The following is a 26,749-nucleotide window of genomic DNA, read 5'->3' as shown; positions in this document are numbered from 1 at the left end:
TCGGAGACCATTACATGGAAATTGTGTGTCCGTGGCCGGGCAACTCCCTGTATCTTATTCTTAATCCCATCGAGAACCTGTTGTCAATTCTCAAAAGGCGAGTGGACAAGGAGAAGTCCACAAACTGTCAACTCTGAGCACTAATAAGAAAATTATGGATCACCATCTGTCAGGTTTTGTCCCAGATCCAGAATATCCAACGTATGTACAACACACACACACACACACACACACACACACACATTACAGCTCTGCACTCTCATGGACAATACACACATTCACATTGTGTAATCCTGGAGAGATCACGCTGTTTTGTCAGATCAATCACTTCTGGGACTGATGTCAGCAACTGTTATAGGTACAGGTATATGTATAGGCTTTTTTTTTTTTTTTGCATGCCAGACCTTGTTTTAATATCATAAGTAACCTGCTCTGTCCTTATCTGTCAGCGCGTTGTCTGTGTCCTCTTTGCTGTTGTGCTGACATGTGGAGTGACTGAGAACAGCATCAATCGTGTGCTCAACGTATAAGAGTTGATAGGTAAATAGATGTAACGAGACTATTTCAAAAATAGGCTTTTAAATGGGATCTAATATAATGGAACCAACTACTCAATCCTATAACCTGCAAATTCTGGTTGAAAGGACAGGTGTAGTAATACCAAAGTCCCTGTAAGACTAATTGTAATTCTATAGTCTTTACTACGTTTTGCATTAGATGTATATTAGTTGGCTATAGATGTATAGTATATGTGCATATGCTTTTCACAGCAAGCAGTCTTCCAGGAAATACACCCCCTCATATTTCTCAATAGGAAAGTGTCATATCCATGAAACTTGCCCCCACTTCTCCACATCAGCCCTACTTTATAGTGGTTAAACTTGTTCACCCGAACTCAACTCACTGGGGAGCATACACAAAATGTATTGTAATCAAGTGCTGAACACCACCACAAGAACCAACAAAAAATAAAAATAAATAAATACATCAATAATAAAATAAATATTCAAGCAATAATATAAAAATAACTAATAAAATGGGTAGACTTTTACAATAAGGTCTCACTAACATGATCTAACAATGAGCAATACAATATTTATTAATCTTTGTTAATGTTAGTTAACATTCATTGTTTGTTCATGTTGGTTCACAGTGTATTAACTAATGTTAACAAATACAACTTTTGATTTTAATAACGTATTAGTAAATATCGAAATTGACTAACTAAGATGAATAAATGCTGTAGAAGTATTGTTCATTCTTAATGAATAGCGAGTAAATAATAAATAAAATACTGTCAAAACTACAGCACATATTTCCAACAAGGCTTGCAATGTTAGAAAAGTGAAAGAAAAAGAAAACCTCCAGGATACGGTCCTTTTTTAAAATCCTGCTGACAGACAAACAAACAAATCAACAAACGGAAGCGGACTAAAACATAAAGGTGCAGGTAATAAATCAAATGTTACTGCAAGGGACACCATTACTTTCAGATCTCATCCACTGGAGGCCTCTGTACACATTCATGGTTCCACCATCACAGCAAACCTGGGAAAACAGGGACGTGTAGTGGTACATATTTGAATTATATGTGATCTCTACACTAACTGATTGCTAATATTCTTACTGTTCCTTCGATTTTTGGAAGTTCTCACCAACATAATGTTGTGTTCTGACTATATTTGGAATTTCCTACATAACATGTTGGAAGGTTGGAACAATGGAAGGTAAGCAATCAAACATTTATACTATTAATCATGCCTTTATTAGTAGATGCTGATGATGCACAAAGCTGTTATCATTAGAAATTCCCCATTGTGCTTCCTTCTGGGCCTGCATCCCACAATAAAAACTCAGATGGCTTAGAAATTAAAACCAACATTAAGTGGGATTGACAGTGGTGTTGAGCACAAAGGAAACAGGCTATTCTCCGAGGAAGGATGTGACTCAGTGTTAACCGCCTCTGTAAAGTGGCCAGATTTATTGCCTCCCCCTGTAAAATGTTCCTGGCAAACGGAAGATAACTTGCTCAGCGGAACTGCACAAGGAATGCATGGTCTATAAATAAAGTATTACATAAAGCGTGCGTTTTTATAATTACACACATTTAATAAAACCTCCATCAGGATGTATAAACACGTCAAGATCTTTACTCTAATTGTTATTGATGGTAACCGCATTTCCCCTAAATGTAAATCTAATGAAATTCTGTTCAGTTGCCAAATGGTTTGACATTACAATATACTTATTATTGTGCATGTTTTGTGTTTTTTAAAATGTAAATCATAACATTTACAGTAGGTGGCACTGAAGCGGATGTGGTGTGTGCGCCCTAAATGTGCCCCCCGGAAACATAAACGATTCAGTTAATCGATCAGTGGTTCCTATGAGCACTGAACATAAATGCTAAATCAAACATGTCAGCAGAAGATCAGAAGTATTTTATTATTTCCTGCACAGCATGAGTACTGCAATAAATATCGAGTGACATTACAGGTGAACTTGCATCTACATGTATTTTGAATCTCTGCACGGCTGGATCGTGTTTTAATTTGTTTTTAGCCTAGTTAGCAGCTAGCACTACTAGCACAGCTAACTTAATGGTGTGTGTTATTTCGCCGCAGACGTGGATGTAAAGCTCATATCGGGCAGGGATGGATTCGCTGAACTTTGAGTCAGAGATGGAGGCGGATGGGCAGGGCAGTTATTCTCTGTTTCCAGCGCTGGACAGCATGAACAGCCTGACTAGCCTGACTGGAGCCGCCGAGAGTCTCGACGCGTGAGTTTAGGCGCCCATCATCTAATGTTTCATCATCAAACATTCACTTCTTACGCAATGAAGCCACACAACTGTTTTACATTATTGCTCAAAAATGCTGCAGTAATGTTTAAGACGCAGTACCACGATCAGGGTTGAAGTAATGTGGTATACCATGGTGTTGTTCTTAAAAATATGGCACTACTGAAGTAACGTTGCACATTATCCAAAAACATGGTAGTACAATTATATCTTGCCCAAAACACAACGTTATTTGTCTTACCGAAACCAGGGCTACAACCAAAAATGTGCTTTTTCACTACTCCCAGTGCATGACTGCAGACTAAATATATTTGAACATTGATGGAGCAACAGATTCAGTGTGAAAATAAATTATAAAAGTGGTTTGTTTAGTTTAAAAAAAGCGTATAAATGTATGAGCTGGCAAGGTGGGTAAAACGGGGTAAAACCAGCTCGGGGGAAAAGGCACGCATTATTTATAGAAGTGTATTATTAAGTGTGAACTGAATGTATTGTATTCGTACACTTTTTTTTTATTTGTTTGTTTATTTATCCCAAAAAACAAATAATCACTATAGGGAAATTCAAACATATCAATGTAAAACACTTAAATAATCAACGAAAAAGGATATTATTAATTGCATTAAAGTATCAAGTCACTTAAAACCAAAAAATAGGCCTAGATTGTTATACATTTAACATGGATACATCCTATACATTCTCTATAGAAAAATAACAATAAAGCAAAATAAAAATAAAAAAATATTAAAGAACACCCATGTATCCATACACGTAATTGCATGTTATTTGCAATTAAATGAAAATGCATTAGTTTATTTTTTTAAACCCATTTAAGTAGGACTTAAGTACATATTTATATGTAATTTCATAATTATATTGTCTTGAAATATGGTTAAAGTGCACTGCTGAATATACTGAGAAGCATTTATGATCAACTAAAATATACTTCACTGTCTTTTCGATTAAAACTTATTTTATGTAGTTAAATATATTTGTAATTACACATTTGTAATCTTGAAATTTAGTGTAATGTAATATATTAACATTTTATTAGAATTTTAACGAGTGTTTTTTAAATGACATTTAAAGTGCTCTATGTGCTCTAGTATGTTAGTCCACACATCACAATTGTTAGTTAGTAATCGCATGACAGAAGATTATAAAAACATAATGGCCTGGTTTCACAGACAGGGCTCAGGTTAGGTCTTACTTCAATTAGGAGGACACTGAAGGATCTTTTATAAATACGCGCCCAATGTGAAAGCCCGCTAAACCTACTCTGAAAATCTGAGTTTGTCCAGCTAGCGTCATGCAACAGGCCATACAAGCGCACATTCAATACAATTAAAAGCACTTTTTCCACAAGGGCTCAGTGGGTTTTAGCATGAAGCTGTATTATTTTGTTATAGCAGTATTATAAATAATAGTTAAACTGATAACTGAGATTGCTGCATCAATATGTGAAAGCTTCACGTGGTCATATACTGTACTTGTGCTCTTTTTCAGTGAAACCCCCAGTGAGGTTGCAGATAAACCGAACCTCACATGGCTCGATGCTGCTCAGGTGAACACCTCTCTTAAACCGTGCTGTTTCACATACGTTTCATGTGATCAAATCAATGCATTTTCTGATTTTTCAGATTGTTCTGGAAGAGGCTGGGCGGCCCATGCACATCAAGGAGATCAAGCAGCGGATCATTGATCGTGGACTGGTGCAGTCAAAGTACAAAAATATTCCTTAGGTTTAAATATTTACATCGCAACGCACAGATGTCAAGATAAACGCTGTATCTTTTACTCTATTCACAGTGCAAAGTCGAGCCTTGAGGCGGTCATGTATCGAGAGGTGAGACGCGGCATGATTTATGACACTCGTGCACTGTCAGTCATGCACCATATTTGCTTTGTTTTCCATTCACTACCGGCAATGTGTTTAATTTAGTGCATGATTTCACTTGTTTGTCTTTCATTTTTACATTGATTCAAGTTTTAGAATGACAGGGTACAGTCAGAGCAGTCTGAGTCTTCATGAGAAGTCAGCTCTCAGGCTTCAGCATTTGCTTTAGTTTCACAGTTTGTTACAGACACAGAAAGGCAGCAGACGCTTCAAGAGGATTGAGAGCAGAAATGGAGTTTTTGCCCTGTTGGTAAGTCCATAAGCACGTGTCAGTTAGCCGTTACACTCATTTTAACTTAGAAATAGGTTTCAGTAGGTCACATGACACTTACTAATAAGTGCCACATTGTTTTGTTGCTTGTTATTTTTTGTGGCGTTTAACTGTCCAGTCATCATTTTCTTATTTGTATATGTTGTTTGGAGTCTGTATCAACACATTAAACAACCACATAATTGATGATCTCAGTTTACATGTTGTGTGGTCTACTGAGTTTTTTGCAACCCTACATGTTTGCCCATTTTTTGCCAAAGGAAATATTGTCCACACAGGCCATTGGTCGAACCAAAAGTTGACATTTGGACCTCTAAATCAAACAGAGCTGCTGTGTTAATACTCTTTATGAACTCCATCTAATCTTACTTCTATGTTCATTATACTGTTATACCTTTATATACAGATGAAACTCGAAAAATTTGAATATCGTGCAAAAGTTAATTTATTTCAGTAATTCAACTTAAAAGGTGAAACTAATATATTATTGTAATAAAAAATTATGTGGACGTCAAAGATCTCAAAAATGAAGTTTATTACAGCATAGCAGTGGCGAGTACACGAAGCACATTGGGTTCAGAATGAACCCAGAACATCCAAATCTTAAACCTTTCATCCTGTTACAAACTCTGTAGCGCTGTGTGTTTGCTGTCGGCTACGGTAGAAACATGACGTCACAATATGTCGACCTTCATTTAAGGGGGTGCCCACACTTATGTAGATATAAATGACTCATTCTAAGGTAATAAAAACATAACGGTTCATTAAGTAAGGTCTTTATACACCACTGAAAACATAGTTATGGATCTTATATTGCATTTCTGTCATCCTCACATTTCAGATCCTCAGAAATAATACACATTGCACCTTTAATGTAAATGAAGTTGCCCTTGTTGTAACAGCTGTGGTCTGTATGTTAATGACGTTGAGACACCCCAAGGTTATCTGTGTCCCACACCCATGCCCATTCTACAATTGACTACCATTTGCTCAGGATGTGATCAACCCAAATGGTGATGAAACCATATGACTTCACTTCCTTCATCTTTATGAGAGTGGAATCTGGGTCGAGGCAGACTACAATTATATAGACTCATTACATGCAAAGTGAGATATTTCAAGCCTTTATTTGTTATAATTTTCATGATTATGGCTTACAGCTTATGAAAATTTTTCACAATATTCACATTTTGAATTTGGGGTTTTCATAAGCTGTAAGCCATAATCATCAAAATTATACCAAATTAAGGCTTGAAATATCTCACTTTGCATGTAATGAGTCTATATAATATATTAGTTTCACCTTTTAAGTTGAATTACTGAAATAAATGCACAATATTCAAATTTCGAGTTTCACCTGTAAACCATGTGACGCTTTTTTCAATCTTGACAAAAGTGCTCTGCTGATGTTTCTTTTGTCTGTTAAACTCTTATTGTTTGTAACTCACATATGCAGACTGATGAAGAGAGACAGCATGCATTGCAGGCGTTTTCTGCTCAGTCGACCTTCTCCAGTTCAGGGTCCGCTTCGTCGCTGGGACACCTTCCTTCTCCCACAAGCCACACTGAGTCCAGGCCTAAGGTCAGGAAAGGTCCTCGCAAAAACCAAAATGAGAAGTACCGACTGAAGTACATCCGTCTGCGCAAGGCTGCCCGTTCCATGATATTTGTGAGTGAAAGTTTTTATACTAATAAAACTGAGTTTAAAGCTGTTCACACTGCCAGCGACAAAGTGACATGATCCCATTCATTTTAATGACACGAGTGACAGTTGGCCACAGTATAGGTGGATAAAAGTTGAAATCAAGGTCAAAGTTTATTTATAAAGCACATTTACAAGCAGTCACTACTGCCCCAAAGTATCAAAATAACAGCATAAGATAAAAAGCATAACAATTAAAGGAAATTTTTAAGTTAATCTTGATCGTTATACCTTTGTGAGTTCTGTCTATAGAAAAAAAACGAACCGGATTGGTGCTTGCAACACGGAGCTGCTACCGCTAATGCCCAGAGCTCACTCAGCTAACGGCAGTTATGGGGCATATTCATAAAGAGTGTTTTTGTGCCTCTTAACAGACACAAAATGCAATTAAAATGTCTGTCCAACATGAACAGTGTCCTTACATGACAACAAGATGCGTTTAGCAACTTAGCCATTGTTTAAATTCACCTAAATAGTGTTTTAGAGACGGCTAGCTGTAGTCTCGCGCTGAAGTCCCGTGGGAACTCCCGTTGGAGCCGGAAAAGGTATTGTTGACTAAAGAGTGTGAGGCTAGTTCTTCGTCTGTATACTCGGGTTCGAATAAATAAGGACGACCATCAAACTCAAAAGCCATGTGTTCAAAATCTTCTATATTCTCCATAGTTACGTTACGAACCATTTCTTCATTTGTGAGCAACTCCGATCATCACTCTTCACACACACAACGCTCCTCCCACCTGCACACTGCTATTTATCTTTTTCCGGCTACAACGGAATTATTTATCTTATTTGACCAAATTACTTTACAACGCTAAAAATACGATAACACGCACGTCCTTCACGCGCTGGCCGGAAACCGGAAGTTGGGCCGATCAGCCGGAGTTTACACAGTGCAGCATCTTCTTTTCGTTGAAACCGAAGTGTTTTCCGAAGGCACTGAAAGCGACCCTACTAGAGCCCTAGTGCGGTTCTGAGCCTGGTTGTAGCGCCATTGTTCAGCTGTTGTTGGGTGCAAGTATGGTGTAAACTAAAAATTCTTCTGAGCATACCCACTGTCACCAAACAATATTCCATGATGATCTCCTCTTTCAAACTGAGTGTACAGAGATGAGTTGAGGAAAATCCGGGAATCATGAATTGCAATGTTTGAAAACTGCAATTGGGGAGTGCACACACCTTGGATATTTATTTACCTTGTGGTTACCCTGGGTTGAAGCTTCAGGGAAGTTTATGTAATGTGTTCTTAATTCATAAATGGCCCTGCATAATCTGTGAATGACTTTACAAATGGTTGATTCACTGACACCACATAAATCCCCAGTTTCTCGGTGTAAGGTGCCACATGCCAAAAACCTTAAAGGTATGAGCACCTGCAGACAAACTGGAACAGGCTGTCCTCTTTGAGTCAGAGATGAAAGCCTGGGTTCTAAAGGTGAAATAATCTCCGTTGAATATACTTTATGCATACCAAAACGATCTTAAACTTATTTCATCAAAATGCAATGAGTCACTTCTGTCTACAAAAACAAATTCAAGTAATCCATGTGTCTTCTTAGACAAACAACCTTAACCTGCCTTCTGGTAGGTTTAATTTAAGCCTCAATTTAGTCCTGGAGTAGCTCTAGTCTTCCTCCAGGAAATCAGCTTATTAAACTATGTACTTAAGTCTAAGGCTATTTAAAACCACGACAGAGATAGCAGATTTCAGGTAATCTGGTTTAAAGGGCCATTTTAGTCCGGAAAATGCTCTTTTATGTATTTACCTGAGTTTAGTTTATTATTAAAGACATCTCGTATGCCTGTTCACTCTCCTCTTCATCTTCATCTTTGTGACATCCACAATCTATTCCTCCATCTCTTATGTCCAACAGACCCGTACAGCAACTTGTTTCGGGGCCAGTTTCAAAAGCTCTCTTTTTCACTTCCGTCTCCTTGTAGACACTCATTAGCTATTGTAAAAGTAGACGTAATCATAGTCATTATCATCCCGATTTAAAATAAACATGTATGATATTATCAGGGCGGCCCTTATGTGTCTGTGAGCAGATTGGGAGTTTTAAGATTGGATAGGTGCCTCATATTACCAGATTAAGTGTCAAACATCAGAAACCACAAAGGTCTTAACCAAGATTTTTCCTCAGATTGTCAAGAGGGGGAAAAAATTTGCGATAAATCATCATAAAACTTCTGTAGTCTCCGGCTTTAGATTGCAGTGGCGCACTTCAGTGGCGCACTTCAGTTCATCACTGTTTGATTCTTGTAAACTCTGGGTATAGGGAGTATTTTGACTGTGCCATTGACCTTAAATGGTTGTAGTCTACCAAATCCCTTAGTGGCAGTCCTGATGAGCATGATCTGGAAATCATACAGAGACAAATTAGACCCTAAATGGTCAAGGTGACATTATTATCCATCATGCTCATTACGTTCACAAAACACTTTGCAATAAGATTTGTTGGTTAACATTAGTTAACTACCTTAGTTGCCATTCACTGGGAATGAACAATACTTCTGCAGCATTTATTAATCTTAGTTAATATTAATTTCAACATTTACTTATACATTATTTACTAATACACAAATGTTGTATTTGTTAATATTAGTTAATGCACTGTGAACAAACAATGAACAACTGTATTATGTTGGCATTAGTGGAATTGCACTAGCATGGTTTAAATCATACTTATCTGACCGTTATCAGTTTGTAGCAGTAAATGAAGAGATGTCTTATCGAACACAAGTTCAGTATGGCGTACTACAAGGCTCAGTACTAGGACCGCTGCTGTTCACTCTGTACATGCTACCATTAGGAGATATCATTAGGAAACATGGAATTAGCTTTCACTGTTATGCCGACGATACTCAGCTGTATATTTCTACAAAACCTAATGAAACTTACCAATTCACAAAATTAACGGAATGTATAGCTGAATGTATAGCTGAAATAAAAAATTGGATGACTAGTAATTTCCTTCTACTAAATTCAGAAAAAACAGAGATTCTAATGATTGGACAAAAAACTTCCACACGTAATAACCTAGAGTACTGTCTAGCACTTGATGGCTGCTCTGTTAAGTCTTCGTCGTCGGTTAGGAACCTGGGTGTGCTCTTTGATACCAATCTTTCATTTGAAAGTCACGTGTCTAGTATCTGTAAAACTGAATTTTACCATCTTAAAAATATATCTAAATTACGCCATATGCTCTCATTGACAAATGCGGAACAATTAGTTAATGCGTTCATGACCTCAAGGCTAGATTATTGTAATGCTCTACTGGGTGGTTGCCCTGTACGCTTAACAAACAAACTACAGCTAGTTCAAAACGCAGCAGCTCGAGTTCTTACCAGAACCAGGAAGTATGACCATATTAGCCCTGTTCTGTCAACACTGCATTGGCTGCCTATTAAACATCGTATACATTTTAAAATATTGCTGATTACTTACAAAGCACTAAATGGTTTAGCTCCGCAGTACTTGAGCGAGCTCTTAACGCATTATAGTCCTTCACGTCTATTGCGATCCCAAAATTCCGGCCAGTTAATAATACCTAGAATATCAAAATCGACTGCTGGCGGTAGATCCTTTTCCTATTTAGCACCAGAACTTTGGAACGGTCTTCCTAACATTGTCCGGGAAGCAGACACACTCTGTCAGTTCAAATCTAGATTAAAGACACATCTCTTTGACCTAGCATTCACATAATACATTATAGACTTCTATAACTCAATGTTAGGCTGCATAGATTAGGTCAGCTGGAACTGGGAACACTTCCCTTAAATCCTGATGTACTCGTTACATCATAAGAAGAATGGCATCTACGCTAATTTTAGTGTCTTTGTTTATCCCGAGGTTTTCCCGCAGCCTGCCGGATCCAGGCCGTATACAGATCTGACGAAGGACCTTCGCCTGGACCCGATGACAACGCAGTGCTGAAGTGCCAACTAGCCTCTCCCTATGGAGGATCCCTTTATCACTCTACAGATAAAGCATTGTGGAAAATTCGCGTATCTACCCCGTAGTGATCAAATAAAATAAAATTCTGTATCAAATTTATTGGCAGGACAAGTAGTTTGTTTAGGCTTGGATTGTAGATAATTATAAACATGCGCACATATATTAAAACGCACATAACTATAGAATTAATTCTTGATGCGCACGTGAGCGCCATCAGCGTTTCTCACAGGTTTGCGTTTAAAGTCTGTAGAGAGAACGGTGTCGTCTTAGTGGCCTCTAATTTAATAACAAATTATCCTTTCGACGGAAGTGAATCAATCAAAACTAACTTTAGCTGAAAAATAACATTATTCAAGAACGGCTATAAAGCCAAAACAATCTGTTACCTTAAATTATACGTTTATCTCTGTAAAGCAGCTTTGAAACAGTCTACATTGTTAAAAGCGCTATATAAATGAAGATGACTTGACTTGACTTGACAACGCGAGTTCCCACGGGGCTTCAGCGCGAGACTACAGCTAGCCGTCTCTAAAACACTATTTAGGTGAATTTAAACAATGGCTAAGTTGCTAAACGCATCTTGTTGTCATCTAAGGACCCTGTTCATGTTGGACAGACATTTTAATTGCATTTTGTGTCTGTTAAGAGGCACAAAAACACTCTTTATGAATATGCCCCATAACTAAGTGGGAGCTCTGGGCATTAGCGGTAGCAGCTCAGTGTTGCAAGCACCAATCCGGTTCGTTTTTTTTTTTCTATAGACAGAACTCACAAAGGTATAACGATCAAGATTAACTTAAAAATTGCCCGGAGTTCTCCTTTAACCGAAAAAAACAATAAAGAAAAAAAGAATATAAAAATATACCAAAAATAAACTATGATTACAAACAATATTAAGAATATCACAGCTCAGCTTAAGTTAAAAGCCAGTGCAAAAAGATGAGTTTTTAAAAGTGATTTAAATTTCTCGAAAGAGAGGAAAAGAATTCCAGAGCTTAGGACCTATTACTGAAAAAGCTCTGTCCCCTCTAGTTTTCAGTCTAGATCTTGGACAGTCTAAAAGCAACTGGTCAGTGGACCTGAGTGCTCTGACCGGGGTATGTAAACCATACGATCTTAAAATGGATTCTGAAAGCGACAGGCCACCATTGGAGAGACGACAGTACATGGGCAACATGTACAATGAAAACAAGATGATGTTTTTAGAGGTAAATACATTTGGACGTCATCTGCAAAGCAGTAAAAGGAAATGTTGAATTTTTGGAAAATTGATTCCATGGGAAACGTACAATGAAAACAAGATGATGTTTAACTTCATGCAAATGAAGGCCGACTTACAGGAGAGACATCTAATAGGAGATGTCTTTAGATGAAGTCACTAGTCATTAGAGCGCACATGATCCGTCACCACATCTTTTAGTGGTGAGTGTTGGCAGGAAGATGAAGTTATTTTAGCGGTCAGAAACGTTCCTGTTATTTATGATATATCTCTGTGTACATACGTTGGTACTCGCCAAACTGATGCCGAGTGTCAATGGTGTCGTGAAACCAGATAGACCAGCATTTTGCACTTTCACCACAGATAAATATCCAGTGACCTCAGACAGAAACCTCAGTGTGAACACAGCTTAAATATGTAATTGCCTAGAAACCATGTTTAAATTGGTGCCCTCACAGGAAAACGCAGCACTGTATGATGAGATTGCTCATCTGGAAGAGAAGTTTGTCCGTGCAAAAGAAGAAAGGAGGTTTGTCCACATTCACTTATCTTCATTACAAAATATTCTTGATTGAAATTTGTATTTAAAACACATTTTTTTCCCAAACTCTTCATAAAGTCATTCAAAAGTTTGGGGTTAATATTTTGATTAAAAGCTGCAGTAAAGCCATTTATAATGTTACAAAAGATTTCTATGACAAATTAAAGATGTTCTTTTTAATTAAAAAAAAAAATTAGGAAAAAAAATGTATTCCCTCAAAATATTAAGCAGCACATTTTGCTATATATTAAAACAGAACATAGTCATATCAAAATATTACTGTTTCAGATTTTTTAACTCTTTCCCCGCCATTGACGAAAATTTGTTATACTGTTATACGGTAGGGGGCGCTGTTACACATCTTCTGAAAGAGTAGAGAATCTCCTGATCAAAACACAGGTGAAGAAGAAGCAGAAACAAGTGATAGCATATGTAAGCAGATGCATATGTAAAATAACGCGATCATCAACATTAAACGGCATATAAATCAAATCTGCCGAATGTCACTGAATGAATGTGGAGCCAGGACTGTGAAGCTTTGAGTGTGTTGATTTTATCAGCTTTTTGCTTAATTTTAGTTATTTTATTATGAAACTTGCCAAACTACCCATATTCAAGTGGTGATAAAAATAATACATGTAGATAGATTAATAATTATAATTAATAAAACAGTTTTTTTGTTTAAAAGCAGAGTCTGTTCTTTCTTTTGACATATTGGATGTTCAGATATTCATACAACAAAATCTTCTGGGGGCCAATTTTTTTTTGTATGTTATCAAAAATGCTGGCGGTGGCTGGCAATTATTTTTTTAAACGTCGGCAGGGAAAGAGTTAACTGTTGTTTATAATATAAGTATATACACACACACACACACACCAAATAGTGAGATACAGTCCACTTAATCTCATCCTGTATCTGCAGATTCCTGCTGAAGTCTTTGTTGCAGTTTCAGTCTCTGTCTGAAGGAGAGGCCGTCCCGACTCCCAGCTGCAGCACACACACTCACACACACACACCCGTCGCTATGAGCTCCAGCACACCAGGGGGCGTTGCTCTACCTGCGAGCCACAGCCAGACCCCTGGACTCTCAGCATCTGAAGACGGCGTTTTGAAGAAACCCAAAAAAGAACGAAAAGAGAGAGGAAGAGAGAACGGCAGGGAAGAATGTGAGTGTTTCCCGTTGCTGTGTTCTCTCTTATACGTGTCTTTATTTGGATTTAATAGTTACTTAGCATTTGTTTGCTCAACTTTCAGTCATGAAGAGGATTTGTAAGAGGAGGAAGGTTGCAGAGGGAGGAGTGCGTAAGCTTGTTCAGCCCATCTCGCTGGACTCTTCCGGGAGACCACTCTTTCCCATCGTCCTCGGTGGACTGACCGTGTACAGCCTAGGAGAGGTCAGGCAATCATCCAGTCCTAATGTGTCAAACTCAGTTCTTTTAGTCAAGTCAAGTCACCTTCATTTATATTGTGCTTTTATTAATATAGACTGTTTCAAAGCAGTTTTACAGTAGCCGCGTTTCCATTACCCTTCAAATTGAAATTGAAAATACGCCCAATGGAAACACGTCAATTTCGCAAAAACTCCCATTTATCGCAAAAAGTTTTTTTAACTCTTAAAAAAAGAGTACGCTCGCATGAGGAGGTTTTTCAGCCAATTCGATCAATAAATATTTCGCAAAACTGCAATGGAAACAGTTTTTGCGCATTTACAGTCACCTGACGTAGATGATGCTGTGTGTTTGGACAGAAGATGAGTCAGAGTTCTTTATTAAATTCATAAAAGACAAAAGAATTACAGGAATACTGGATTCTAAACCTCAAAGAAATGCCAAAATCAAGACCTCGAAGCAGAAATGAGGGAGAAACGCCCAGAAACTCCTCATATGTGCCGCTCACAGACAGTATAAGAGTCTTTCCTTGCCGTTAATGAAGTGGATAACACACATACGTCTCCTTTGATTAATAATAATGGCCAGTGCAGTGGCTGAGATATACATAAACCTCCCAACGTCCGTCGCCATGATTTCTGGAATGACTTATTGCGAGAGGAAAAAAAAGTTTTAGTTGCATAACATCGGTTAATGGAAACGCCGTCATTTCGCAATAGTTTTTGTCGACATTTAGAGAAAATCGCAAAAGTTTTGCGCAAATCTGTAATGGAAACGCGCCTTGTGATAATAGGAATTAAAGTAACAGATTGTTTAGGCTTTACAGCAGCTCTAGATTAAAGTTATTATCCAGCTAAAGTTAGTTTTTGATTGATTCACTTCCATTGCAGAGATCATTAGTTATTAACTTAGGGGCCGCTTACACAACACTGTTTTAAATTAAAACGAAAAACGTTTAATGTGTTCTGGCCGTTCTTTTGCACGACGGCAATGTTTGGCGGCTTGAGAATGCAAACCTTGAAAGACAATTTCTGCAGAATACAGCTCCAACCCTAATAAAACACACACAAACCAGCCAAGAGGGCCAAGAGCCTTGGTGGTCTCGAGTCCACAGAGGAGCTCCGGAAGGATAAAATGAGGAGTGACGACAGAGAGAGGATAAGGTCTGGTGCTGCGTTCACGCTATATCGTAAATAAAGCTCCTAATACTTTCAAATCGCTCTCGCAGATATCTGATATCTGTGGGCTTTCGTGGTGTAGTCTTACAGTGGTTACGTTCTCAACTGACCAACAGATGTTTTAGTGCAGGGGTTTTCAAACTTCTTGTGTGTGTGGACCACTATTTGTAATCAAGAATTTTTGCGGACCACCTCATATTATAATAAAATATGTTTACACACAGTCCTATCTGAATTAATCCGCACCTGGTCATCACATCAGTACAACAGGCTTGTTAAAATAAAGTTTACTGCACACAACGGCTGCTACATATTTAATTTATTTAAGCTTCCCGAGGGCATAATCAGATTCATTTGAACAACAGGCTTGTGGCTTGAGTTTGTCCATTTAACAGCACATCCGCAAAACATTTCAGAAACGCGAAACTAAATGGAAATTTAAATAATAACAGGCCTTATTCATTCCATTTATAAACATTTCGTTTCATATAAACTGCCTATAAAGGCTATGCGTGATGTGATAATGAGAACATATTTGCCTCTGCCTTATACACATTTAATGAAAACACAGTATGCCTACTCCAGGTTAAAAATGTTAAAAAGTTGTCAAAAGGAAAAGCCATTGGAGTCTATTTGCCAGCCCAATATGAACATAATATCCCCCTTTGTCCCCATCCACATCTTTCCCTTCCTCTTTTTATCGTCTGTCTATATTTTGTTTTAGTTGTTCTTGTTGCTTTTCTGCAACAGATGAATAACAATTTAGATATTTCTATTTAATCGTTTTATTCTCCCACATCCCGCACACACAGAGTGAGTGCATTACCGCCCGCGCTCGCACTCTGTCATCAAATCTAGTCCCGCGCCGCACGTCTCTAGATCGAGAGCCGAGTATAGCGGCGGGAAATATCGGACTCGGGCAGAGAATCTAAGCTCTAAACAGGACAGAGTAACACGACGGATATGGCTCATTGTTTTGACGATGTAGTTAGGGGGCAGGCATGTGTTGCTTAGGCGGCCGCCTTTAGCACAGCACAGAAAAGGCAAATAAGCAAAGTGGCGAAATCAGAATTAAATATAAACAATATATCGATACGATATGTCAAAATCCATATCGTGTTTAAAAAAAATCGATATATTTTAAATATCGAGATATCGCCCACCCCTAATGCCTACATATTCTTTTTATTTAAAATGTTTTTTATGGGAATTTCCTCGTAAAATGAAGGTAAAAAAATATTATTTTATATTTTATTTTGCCTTTCCACGGACCACCTGCAGTACCCTCACGGACCACAAGTGGTCCGCGGACCACAGTTTGGGAATGGCTGTTTTAGTGTTCGTATTGGCCATCAGTCCTTCCTCTAGTGTACCTCTAAACTGTGGAGTCCCACAGGGATCAATCCTCGGGCCGGTATTGTTTTCCCTGTACATTCCTCTGGCTTCCATTTTTTATAAATACGGAGTATCCTTTCATCTATATCCTGATGATATTCAGATATATTTCCCCTTAAAACATAACGATAAAAATGGTTTACAACCCCTGTTGGCCTGTTTAAATGAACTTGAGCTTTGGCTTACAAGAAATTTTCTACATTTAAATGAAAATAAAACTGAAATAATTATATTTGGGCCCAAGGAAAACTGTGTGCTTGATGTTGACCGTGGTTCTCTTGCCCCATATGAAACTCAATGCGCTAGATATCTGGGCTTTCTATTTGATCTCAACCTAATATTTGATAAACAAATCAGTACTGTTGTAAAATCATGCTTTTTTCATATTCGCCTAAAAATTCTCTAAAGTGAAACCCTTTTTATCCCAGAATAACTTTCAAACAGTGATTCATGCTTTCTTAACAACTCGTCTAGACTATTGCAATTCATTTTATTTTGGTGTCTCTCAGTCTTCCCTCTCCCGTCTGCGGCTACCCCTCACTGGGACCCACAAGTATGAGTCGCCCCTATTTCAACCACACTGCGCTGGCTACCTGTCAAATTTAGAGTTGATTTAAAAAAAAATATTATTTGTTTATAAAGCTCTCAACAAATTGACCGATCTGCTCTGTCCATACACTCCTTCTAGAACTCTGAGATCCAGTGATCACTGTCTACTCAATGTGCTCAATGTGAAACACACTTGAGTACCTATAGACAGGGGTGCACATAACTTTTTCAGTGAGTTACTCAGATGAGGACCAGGAGATGGTGTTTGGTACTCACCCCATATGTAGCGTGGCCACAGCTGTCAATCATGACGTCACATTTTCGTTTTTATAGCATAAAATAACTAACTAAAACCAAACTTATAAAAAAAATATAAACGAACACTTAAATTTACATCAGCGTGAAAAGAACGACCTAAAATGATAGAAAACACCTTTGGAAAAAAATAATTTGAAGTGTTATTTGATTGTTCAGATATTTTTATTTGTATAAATTAAATATAATTAATCCTTATTAAAGATATTAAAGAGCACTGAATTTTCTCTTTTTACTTTGTTGTTTGATCAATATTAAGTGTACAGAAGGCATTAGGTTTATTACGCACTGTCACTTTAAGAGCGAGTGTGCAGATCCAATTGCACTGATGCACTGTACGTTCTGTAAAGACATAACCGACTGTGTTTACGTGAATACTCTCCAAAACTGACATTTAGACATAATGTTGTGTGTATTTGTCCATTCAGACGCGAAAGAGAGCTCGATTCAGTCCTTGCGCGCAGCGCGCTGTGTCTATGTGCGGGGCTGCACGCTTCGGGTCGTGCGTGTGTGTGTGTGTGTGTGTGTGTGTTCGCACAAAAAAACATACCGAATAAAGCTGTCTTTCGCGTCGTCAGTCTTATTCAGATCTATCCATATGTCTGCTCTTCTCTTTCTCCCAGACGTTTACATTTTTTTACGATTTGAGACATGCATGAAGCGCATGCCGACTCTGTAGATCAGCACGTTACAATTCAAATGTGCGCATCTTCCACAAACGCAAATCAGTTCTGACTGGATCACTTCCCCAATCGTCCCTCCCTTACATTTCCGTCTAGTTTTTATTCGTCATAGTGGTCGTCATTTAAAACAAGGTTTTTATTTAGTTATCGTCTCGTTTTCATCTGTGAAAAAATTTAATTAACACTGCCTAGGTTGCATTTTGGCGACAGTACGCAAAGGCGCGTAGTAACACAAGTGGCATTACGCATTTCTGATTTTTGTCGCGCATGCGTACCTGCGTACCAGTTATGTGCACCCCTGCCTATAGAGTAGTATTGCATCCATCATATCTCCAAAAAGTCTTTAGTTTTATTATATTTATAAAAGAAAGATAGGCTGTACCGAGTCTTTCCAGGAAAAAAACCGAGCGGCTGGGGGCGTGGCATGTGGGCGGAGCTAAAGAATCACGAGCGCGCGCAGCTTTTGCGCTGAGAGTGTCTGGAAGATCTGACATTCTTTACCGTGAGGAAAAAAGAATCTGGTCTACGGGTGCGCGCGCGCCTTTCCGGGAGAAGTGCCCTTAGGACCCGTATCTGACGTCATACTCGAAAAAAACTTTCCGAAACTTGTGACAAACCGGAGTATTTTTTGCCATAGAAATACTCCATCAAACGTACAACTTAATTTTTCAAACTTTGTCCATGTTTAGCATGGGAATCCAACTCTTTAACAGTGTAAAAAACGCAGTATGCATGAAATAACATCTCACCCCGCCTTTAACAAACGAGGCGATCGCGCTTTTGCAACTGCAGGACCAAAACTTAAACAGTCTACCTCTTTACATCAGATTAGCTCACTCTGTTTCCACCTTCAAATCTTGTTTAAAGACCCATTTATTTGTTCTCTTTGGCTTTTAATACTCCTTGATTTCGGTACGATTATTGTTTATCTATTGTTGTGTTCCTTTTATTGGTTGTTTCATTGTTCTTTTTTTCTGTTATGTACAGCACTTTGGTCAGCCTTGGTTGTTTTTAAATGTGCTTTATAAATAAATATTGTGTTGTATCTTTCCTTCCTGAGCTCACATGTTTGTGTTTTCATGGCAGATCATCACAGACAGGGCTCTGTTTCATGACGACACTGCTATCTATCCTGTGGGCTTCTGCAGCACCAGAGTTTTCGCCAGCATGAAGAACTCTGATCAGAAGTGTCTCTACACCTGCCAAATCAAAGATGGAGGCCAAGGACCACAGGTGCTCACTTGTGCACATGCATGCTTCTGTATCGTTGACCTGTCGTTGATGATTTTACTGAACATTCTTGTCATTTATTCTTGTAATGTTTAGTTTGAGATCGCTCCAGAGGATGACCCACAGAATGCAATCGTGGCTTCATCTGCGCTCACCTGCCACACAAACCTGCTGAAAGCCATCAGCCGCAGGTGAAGTCTTGAACATCTGCAGATCATACTGATTACTGAATGCAATTGCATTACTTTGCATATTGCAAACCAGCATTTATCAGTGTAACTCTTTTATATTTTCATCACTGTGTCCCCCAACATCCTCAGTACTGTAATGCAACAAAAAAAAGAGAATTAAACTGTAAAATATAGTTATATGTCTTTGTTATATACTGCTGTTCAGATTCTTTGTTGTTGAAAGAAATTAAAGAAATTAATACATTTATTCAGCAAGGGTGCATTAAATTAATCAAAAGGGACAGTAAAGACATTTATAATGTTACAAAAAATATTTCAAATAAATGCTGCTCTTTTAAGCTTTCTAATCATCAACGAATCCTGAAAAATATTTCCATAAAAATATTAAGCAGCACAACTGTTTTCAACATTGATGATAATCATAAATGTTTCTTGAGCACTAAATCATCATATTAGAATGATTTCTGAAGGATCATGTGACACTGAAGACTGGAGTAATGATGCTGAAAATTCAGCTTTGATCACAGTAAATTATTAAATTAAAATTATTGTTCCTGTTTTTTTATCAAATAAATGCAGTCTTGATGAGCAGAAGAGACTTCTTTCAAAAATATTTTAAATATCGTACCAACCCCAAACTATTGAACGGTAATGTGTGTATAAAATGTTTATAAAATCAATAAAAACATTTACAAATCAAATCTTAATGATCTTGCATTTAGGTTTATCCACCTTGTGACCCAGAAATGTGTTTGATTCACCCTGTAACCGGTTTACTCTTTGTACTACACAGAATATGTTCCCAAAACGATCATGATTTTTTTCTTCTTCCTCTTCTTTTTTCATCTAGTGCCAAACCCTTGATCAACATCGTCCCGTCGGGAGCAGACTTTTTTGGTTTCTCTCACCCCACCATTCAGAACCTGATCCAGAGCTGTCCTGGGGCTCGCAAGTGCAGCAAGTGAGTGACATTCGGTTTTATTCTACACAACGACATAATGTGACCAGATTAGTTTTATTGCAAGCTTTGAAAATGTCTAAGAAGCCACAATAAAACTTTTTAGCTCATAAAAATGTATTTATTCTTTTTTTATATATATATATATTTTTATAAAGGGACCATTATTCACATATAATAAAAACATGCATGCACACACATACTATCAGGGCTATAAATAAATAAAATGAACACATTATTATAATAATACATTTTATTTCAAGGCGCCTTTCTCGGCACTCAAGGACACCGTACAAAGATACATAAAACAATCAAAACTAGTATAAGATAAAAAATAAGAAGAAGAACAAGTGAGAGAGGCAGAGCATGTGATCAAATATGATAAGCAGTTTTAAACAGATGTGTTTTTAGTTGCAATTTGAAATGAGCAAATTAATCAATGTTTCTGATGTGCGGTGGTAGTGCGTTCCAGAGACGGGGAGCAGAGCGGCTAAAGGCTCTGCTCCCCATAGTAGTGAGACGGGCAGAGGGGACTGACAGATGTACGGAGGACGATGATCTAAGAGAGCGGGTGGGGGTATGAACCTGGAGAAGATCAGACAGATATGGGGGCGATAGATTGTGGATGGCTTTGAAGGTGAGAAGAAGGATTTTGAATTGAATGCGAAACTGTACCGGGAGCCAGTGAAGCTGTTGGAGAACAGGAGTGATGTGGTGAATGGAGGGTGTTCTTGTTATTATGCGGGCAGCTGAATTCTGGACCAGTTGAAGTTTATGCATTGATTTGTGAGGGAGGCCAAAAAGAAGAGAATTGCAGTAGTCCAAACGTGAAGTGACGAGACTGTGGACAAGGACAGCTGCAGTGTGAGGGGTAAGGGAAGGGCGGAGGCGATTAATGTTGCGTAAATGGAAATATGCAGACCGGGTTATGTTATTGATGTGAGAATGAAAAGATAATGTACCGTCAAGGATGACACCCAGACTCTTAACCTGGGGGGAAGGTGAAACAGAGGAACTGTCAATAGTGAGTGAAAAACTGTCTGTTTTGGATAAGGTGGATTTAGAGCCAATGAGGAGAACCTCAGTTTTATTGCTATTTAATTTAAGAAAGTTTTGTGTCAACCATATTTTTATTTCTGAGATGCAATCAGTAAGGGTGGTGGGTGGGAGAGTGGACGATGGTTTGGTCGAAAGGTAGAGCTGGGTGTCATCAGCATAGCAGTGGAAATGTATATTATATTTGCGGAAGATATTGCCAAGGGGAAGGAGATAAATGATAAAAAGTAAGGGACCCAAGACAGAGCCCTGCGGAACACCTGAAGTGACAGTGGAGGAATTGGATTTGAAAGACTTGAATTGAACAAACTGAGTGCGGCCAGAGAGGTAGGATATGAACCAGTCTAACGGAGTGCGAGTGATGCCGATGGAAGATAACCTGTTGAGGAGGGTGGTATGACAGATGGTATCAAAAGCTGAACTTAGATCGAGAAGGATGAGGATGGTAAGGAGTCCAGAATCAGCTGCCATAAGGAGGTCATTTGTGATTTTGATTAGTGCTGTTTCAGTGCTGTGAAGTGGGCGGAAACCAGACTGGAACTGTTCATATAGGTTATTGTGGGTTAGATGGGAATGAAGTTGAGAGGAAACTGTTTTTTCAAGTATTTTGGAAATGAATGGTAAATTTGATATAGGACGGAAGTTGTTGAAGTCACGGGGGTTGGCGCCAAGTTTTTTTAAAATTGGAGTAATAGCAGCAGTTTTGAAAGATGTAGGCACAGTTCCAGTGGTGAGAGAGGAGTGGATGATAGCAGAAATATGGGGAACCAAGGAGGGAAGACAGGCTTTAACAAGTTGTGTGGGAAATGGGTCAAGTTGACAAGTGGAAGTCTTGGATTTCTTTATGAGGTCTGTGATTTCAGAGATAGCTGGGAGGTGGAAGGACGAGAATGAATGTGTGAATGGGTAAAAATCGTCTGAGTTGCTGAGGTGAGTGAGAGATCCAAGGTTCTGGTGAATATTTTTGAGTTTATCAGTGAAGAATGACATCATGGAGTTGCAAAAGTTGGTTGTATACATGTGGGGAGGGAAAAGGTCCTGGGGTTGAGTGATGTTGTTAAGTATGGAAAACAGTGACTTGGAGTTACCTTTATTAGCAGTGATTATGCTGGAGTAGTAGTGAGTTTTGGTGTTTGCAATGGAGTCCTTATAACGTAAGATGTGTGTATTGTACATTTCTTTGTGAATAGTGAGACCAGTTTTTCTGTAGAGGCGTTCAAGTTGGCGACCTTTGGATTTCATGAGATGAAGATCAGGGGTGAACCAAGGGGCGGAGACGGAAAATAAAACAGATCTAGTTTTTACCGGGGCAAGGGAATTTAGAATTTTATGGAGTCCAGTATTGTAGTGGGAGACCAGATCATCAGGAGTGGATAGGTGAGTATCGGGGGGGAGGAATAAGTGGATACTTGAAGTGAGAGCGGTATGATTAATATTCTTTACATTCCGAAATGAAATAAAACGTGGTACTTTGGAAATGGAGAGAGAGAGTTTCACAGTAAATGATATTAGAAAATGGTCAGTTATAGGAAGTTCAGCAGCTGTAAAATCAGAAGGGGTTACACCAGAGCAGCAAATTAAGTCCAGGATATGTCCTTTTGAATGTGTGGGGAAAGTTATATATTGCTGACATCCAAAACTGTCTAAGCAGGAGGAGAAGTCTTTGGTAAGAGGCAGATTGATATTGTCCATGTGGATATTAAAATCACCCAGTAGTATTATGTTAGGTGAGAGAGTGAATAAATTAGTAAGAAAAACAGAAAAATCATTTAAAAAGTCACTATTCAGTTTGGGGGGACGGTAGACAGTAGCAATGATGGTTGGAGTGGGACCAGACAACTTGCAGACAGCATATTCAAATGAACTAAAAACAGGCACAGACACCTGCGAGACTTTCAACTTCTCGCGATAGATTATCGCGAGACCTCCTCCCCGGCCGGAGCTGCGGGGTTGACAGATGTAAACAAACCCACTAGGAGTGGATTCATTCAGCTGCGAAAAGTTGTTGGGCTGTTGCCAAGTCTCAGTTAAACAGAAAAAGTCTAGCTTACGGTCGGAGATGAGGTCCTGGATGAGATGTCCCTTATCTGTCAGTGAACGGATGTTAAGCAGAGCGAAGTTAAGTGCAATGTTGTCACAGCTGGTGGTGGTGTTAGCCGACCGAGCTAGGCGGGCTAACACGCTGTGGTCGACAGCCCGGTTGATGGAACGTGAAGGGCGTCGAGTGCTGGACCAGATGGAGTTTATTACTGTTGAGTTGTTATAATGAAAGTTCCGGCGGGACCCTCTATGGATGTATCTCGGGCGAGGCTGGAAGGCGATGTCCGGATTAAGGTGGAGACCCTCTGGCGCAGATCCAGGCAGTTGACAGCGCAGCCGGAGCAGATCAATGGCCGAATAGTGAAGCAAACCCGTCACTAGTAGGTGAGCAGGCAGTAGAAAGAGCCAGAGACAGACGAGCAAAATGTATGTCCTAGCAGCCAACATTTTAGCTTTAATCAGCTTCAACGGCCAGTAAGCAAATGATGAGACACAGACCAGAGCATAACAGGTAAGCTAACAGCGAGCAGCGGCAGCAGGTTGCGCCAGCGTTCACTCGACTGTGACTGTGATTATGACCTAAAAAGTTTCATTGTGGCTTCTTAGACATTTTCAAAGCCTGCAATAAAACTAATCTGATGACATACTATGACATACTAGTGGCCTCTCTGCAAAATATCTTTTTGCCTCCCTCCTCCAGTTATCAGTGGGTGCGCTTCGAGGTTTGTCGGCCTGGTGACGGACAGGTGGCACACGGCCTTTCAGAAGACGATGCGTCTGTGAACTTTGAGTCGTTTCAGCGAGTGCAAAGCTGTGAGGAGAGCCTGACCAATCAGAGCCTCACGGCAGAACACAGCAGCACAGGTCAGACAGTTACCACAAATCATTTATGCAGGATTACATTATTGTCACATTTATTTATCTAGCTCTTCATACAATACAGATCATTTCAAAGCAGCTTCGCATGAATAAAAAAGGGAAAAAAACAATGTTGTAAAATGAATCAATTATGAAACTCAATTTAATCTGTAAAGCATCTCTACAGAAGACAATAGTATTATTCGGCTCAAGTCAATTCTATGTTTTAATTCAGTTCAATAAACCTGTTAATATTGCAAAGTTCATTCAGACATTTATCCAGCTCAATTCATTCACACATTTTGATCCAATAGTGTGAGTGGGTTAAAGGCACATGATGCAACTTTTGGCCCTCTAGTGGTTAAAAAACAAGACTGCGTTGATTTTGCGGAATAACTTTTTTTGGGGGGGTTATACTTTGACTCTGCGTGACTTTCTCATAATTAAAAAAATTGATTGTTTTGGAAGAAGGATTGTTAATTCTCATTTAAATTGTTAATTAAAATAAATAAATAAATAGTTTAATAGTGCACCTTTAAATTGATAATATTACTTGTCTTTTAAGTCCAGTTTGTTGCCATAATAAATGAAAATGATTGAGTTTCTGAAGGAAATAAATGGTGTGTTTGTTTGACAGTGCGACCCCTCCAGGCCACCGTCGTCTCCTCATCTCTCCTGAGCTCGGCAGCGCTGCAGAACACATCTGTCACTGCTCTCTCCAACACTTGAGCTGATTCATATCCAGATGGGTCCTGTTAACGGAAGTACAACTAAATCATGGATTCGTCATTTGACACTCAGATCTGCATTATGAAAAAATAATGACGGTTAAACTGGATGCACAGTATTGAGTTATATTAGTCAGACTTTTTTTTTTTTTTATGTGATAAAAAGCAAAAGCAAAGTCCTTATGTCTGTTTTATTCGTTGTACTCTTAAAGTGTGAATGTTTAAGATAAAACAAGGACTAAATCAAACCTTAAGCTTTTAGTGTTGAGGCCTGTTCACAACAGGAATAATGACTATAGCATATATTAGAATGAAACACCAAAGCATGATATTGTTCTGGTTATTATAAACACGCACTGCTTTTTTTCTTTATCATCTGCCACTTTAAATGCTCAAGCTCTGTTTTTACCATTCATGGTTTGAAGAAAAAAAAAAGATTCTTTGAAAGTGGTTTCAACAATACAGTTCCTCTGAGCAATATATAATTATAGTTAGTTATGGTGTGGAGAGCTCGACGGCTCCTCCAGAAGCCACACAACACCCTTCGGGCTTTTATCTTTCATTATGTTGGTCATTCCATGTGTTTGATGAGAAATTCCTAAAGAAATCTTTTGATATTATACCCAACTTATCATTTGTAATGCTATGTGATTATGTGGTAAATGTGAGACTTCCAGAACATATTAAACTTGAAGTTTCATGCCATGACAAACGTGGTTATCTGGGAACTGTGATGTTACAGTGTTTGGAGGTTGAGATACCTCAGACAACCACCAGATGTCCCTGTATGACTGAGAAACTGACAGAAACTACACCTTCACGGTTTTAGCTGTTGGTTGTTGCATCACATCTTGCTTTGAATGACACCCACAGTCATCATGAAATCAGAATTGACCCTCTTAATGTTTATAATGCGTTTTCTTGGTCTTATTAATTATTCAACAGAAAAATGTGCTCTGCCTCTGAGAACTTTCCTTTTCAGCTGACATCAACCTCTTCTTTTCATCACATACATTAACTTTAAAGCTACAATATGTAAGAATTTTGTAATAAAATATATAAATAAATAAAAACTTGCACAGTGTGATGTATTTCCTGCAGTTGTGTGATTACAATATCCCAAAAGTTCCCAAAGACTTTTAATTTCTGACTCCCTGTTCACTTGTCGCCTGTCACTGGCGTAATATCCGCGTTATCCCTGGTTTCCGCTCGTACTGCCATAGTAACTAACCATGGCAACAGACGTGAACAACTGCGTTACGTCTAGCGGCATTGCAAGTTAGTCCCCTATGATGGTTAGTCCCCAACTAACTTCGGCTTGACAGAGACGCCACGCCGCTCTTGTATGTACTTTCTTAGACAGGTGGGCAAATGTACATACAACGAATCAATGTTATACAGCTCAACATGATGAAATGAATAACATTCAACACACTCAAATGCAGTTTAGTCCCAGTAAACACAGAACGTTGGCACAACGTACCCGACCTTCTAACAACGTTTTAACAACATGGCCAAAAGTTTGCTATAACTAACGTTACGTTGTGTGGTGAAGGTTGTTACAGCGTTGTCACAATGTTGACATTAAACCACCGTTCAGGGCCATTGCTTAAGGTTGTGCCTATGGTGTCTGGACAACCACTGGACTAACGTTACATAATGTAGGCTACTCGTCACTGCCCTGAAGCGGGAAAATCAGCCTTTTAAATTCCAAACACCTGTTGGGCTCATCGTTTTTCTCATTCATCATCGACCAAGGATACGTGAGTATTGCTTTAATTTAGCCTATCAAAC

General features: G+C 38.7%; 1 protein-coding gene across 3 annotated transcripts; it reads left to right on the top strand.

Annotated features, from left to right (window-relative positions):
• Window positions 1–1,612: 1,612 nt before the first annotated feature.
• tbrg1 (transforming growth factor beta regulator 1) lies at window positions 1,613–25,370 on the top strand. 3 transcript variants are annotated; one of them, XM_079621713.1, is made up of 15 exons: window positions 1,613–1,727; window positions 2,625–2,779; window positions 4,307–4,364; window positions 4,441–4,523; window positions 4,610–4,646; window positions 4,885–4,947; window positions 6,425–6,637; window positions 12,303–12,373; window positions 13,308–13,552; window positions 13,641–13,780; window positions 18,981–19,127; window positions 19,221–19,315; window positions 20,166–20,276; window positions 24,070–24,233; window positions 24,865–25,370. In XM_079621713.1, the coding sequence occupies exons 2-15, from the start codon at window positions 2,655–2,657 to the stop codon at window positions 24,954–24,956; spliced, it is 1,644 nt and encodes a 547-aa protein (XP_079477839.1). In that variant the 5' UTR covers window positions 1,613–1,727; window positions 2,625–2,654; the 3' UTR covers window positions 24,957–25,370. The 3 variants fall into 3 exon arrangements, with proteins under 3 accessions (XP_079477839.1, XP_079477838.1, XP_079477840.1); XM_079621712.1 differs by lacking the exon at window positions 1,613–1,727 and adding an exon at window positions 2,330–2,496; XM_079621714.1 differs by lacking the exon at window positions 1,613–1,727 and adding an exon at window positions 2,330–2,496 and having other exon boundaries at window positions 4,875–4,947.
• The last annotated feature ends 1,379 nt before the right edge of the window (window positions 25,371–26,749 follow it).

Source organism: Phoxinus phoxinus, assembly GCF_949152265.1.
Source record: "Phoxinus phoxinus genome assembly, chromosome: 8".
In the NCBI taxonomy this organism is placed as follows: Eukaryota; Metazoa; Chordata; class Actinopteri; order Cypriniformes; family Leuciscidae; genus Phoxinus; species Phoxinus phoxinus.
Note: the sequence above shows the minus strand (reverse complement) of the source record. Positions and strands in the feature narration are given on the sequence as shown.

What these genes read in the sequence shown, in the direction of transcription:
- tbrg1 (XM_079621713.1), top strand. Translation starts at nt 2,655, where the DNA reads ATGGATTCGCTGAACTTTGAGTCAGAGATGGAGGCGGATGGGCAGGGC. An exon ending in AGAGAACGGCAGGGAAGAAT is followed by an intron (nt 13,553 to 13,640) that starts GTGAGTGTTTCC and finishes CTCAACTTTCAG; the next exon opens with TCATGAAGAGGATTTGTAAG. An exon ending in ATGGAGGCCAAGGACCACAG is followed by an intron (nt 19,128 to 19,220) that starts GTGCTCACTTGT and finishes TGTAATGTTTAG; the next exon opens with TTTGAGATCGCTCCAGAGGA.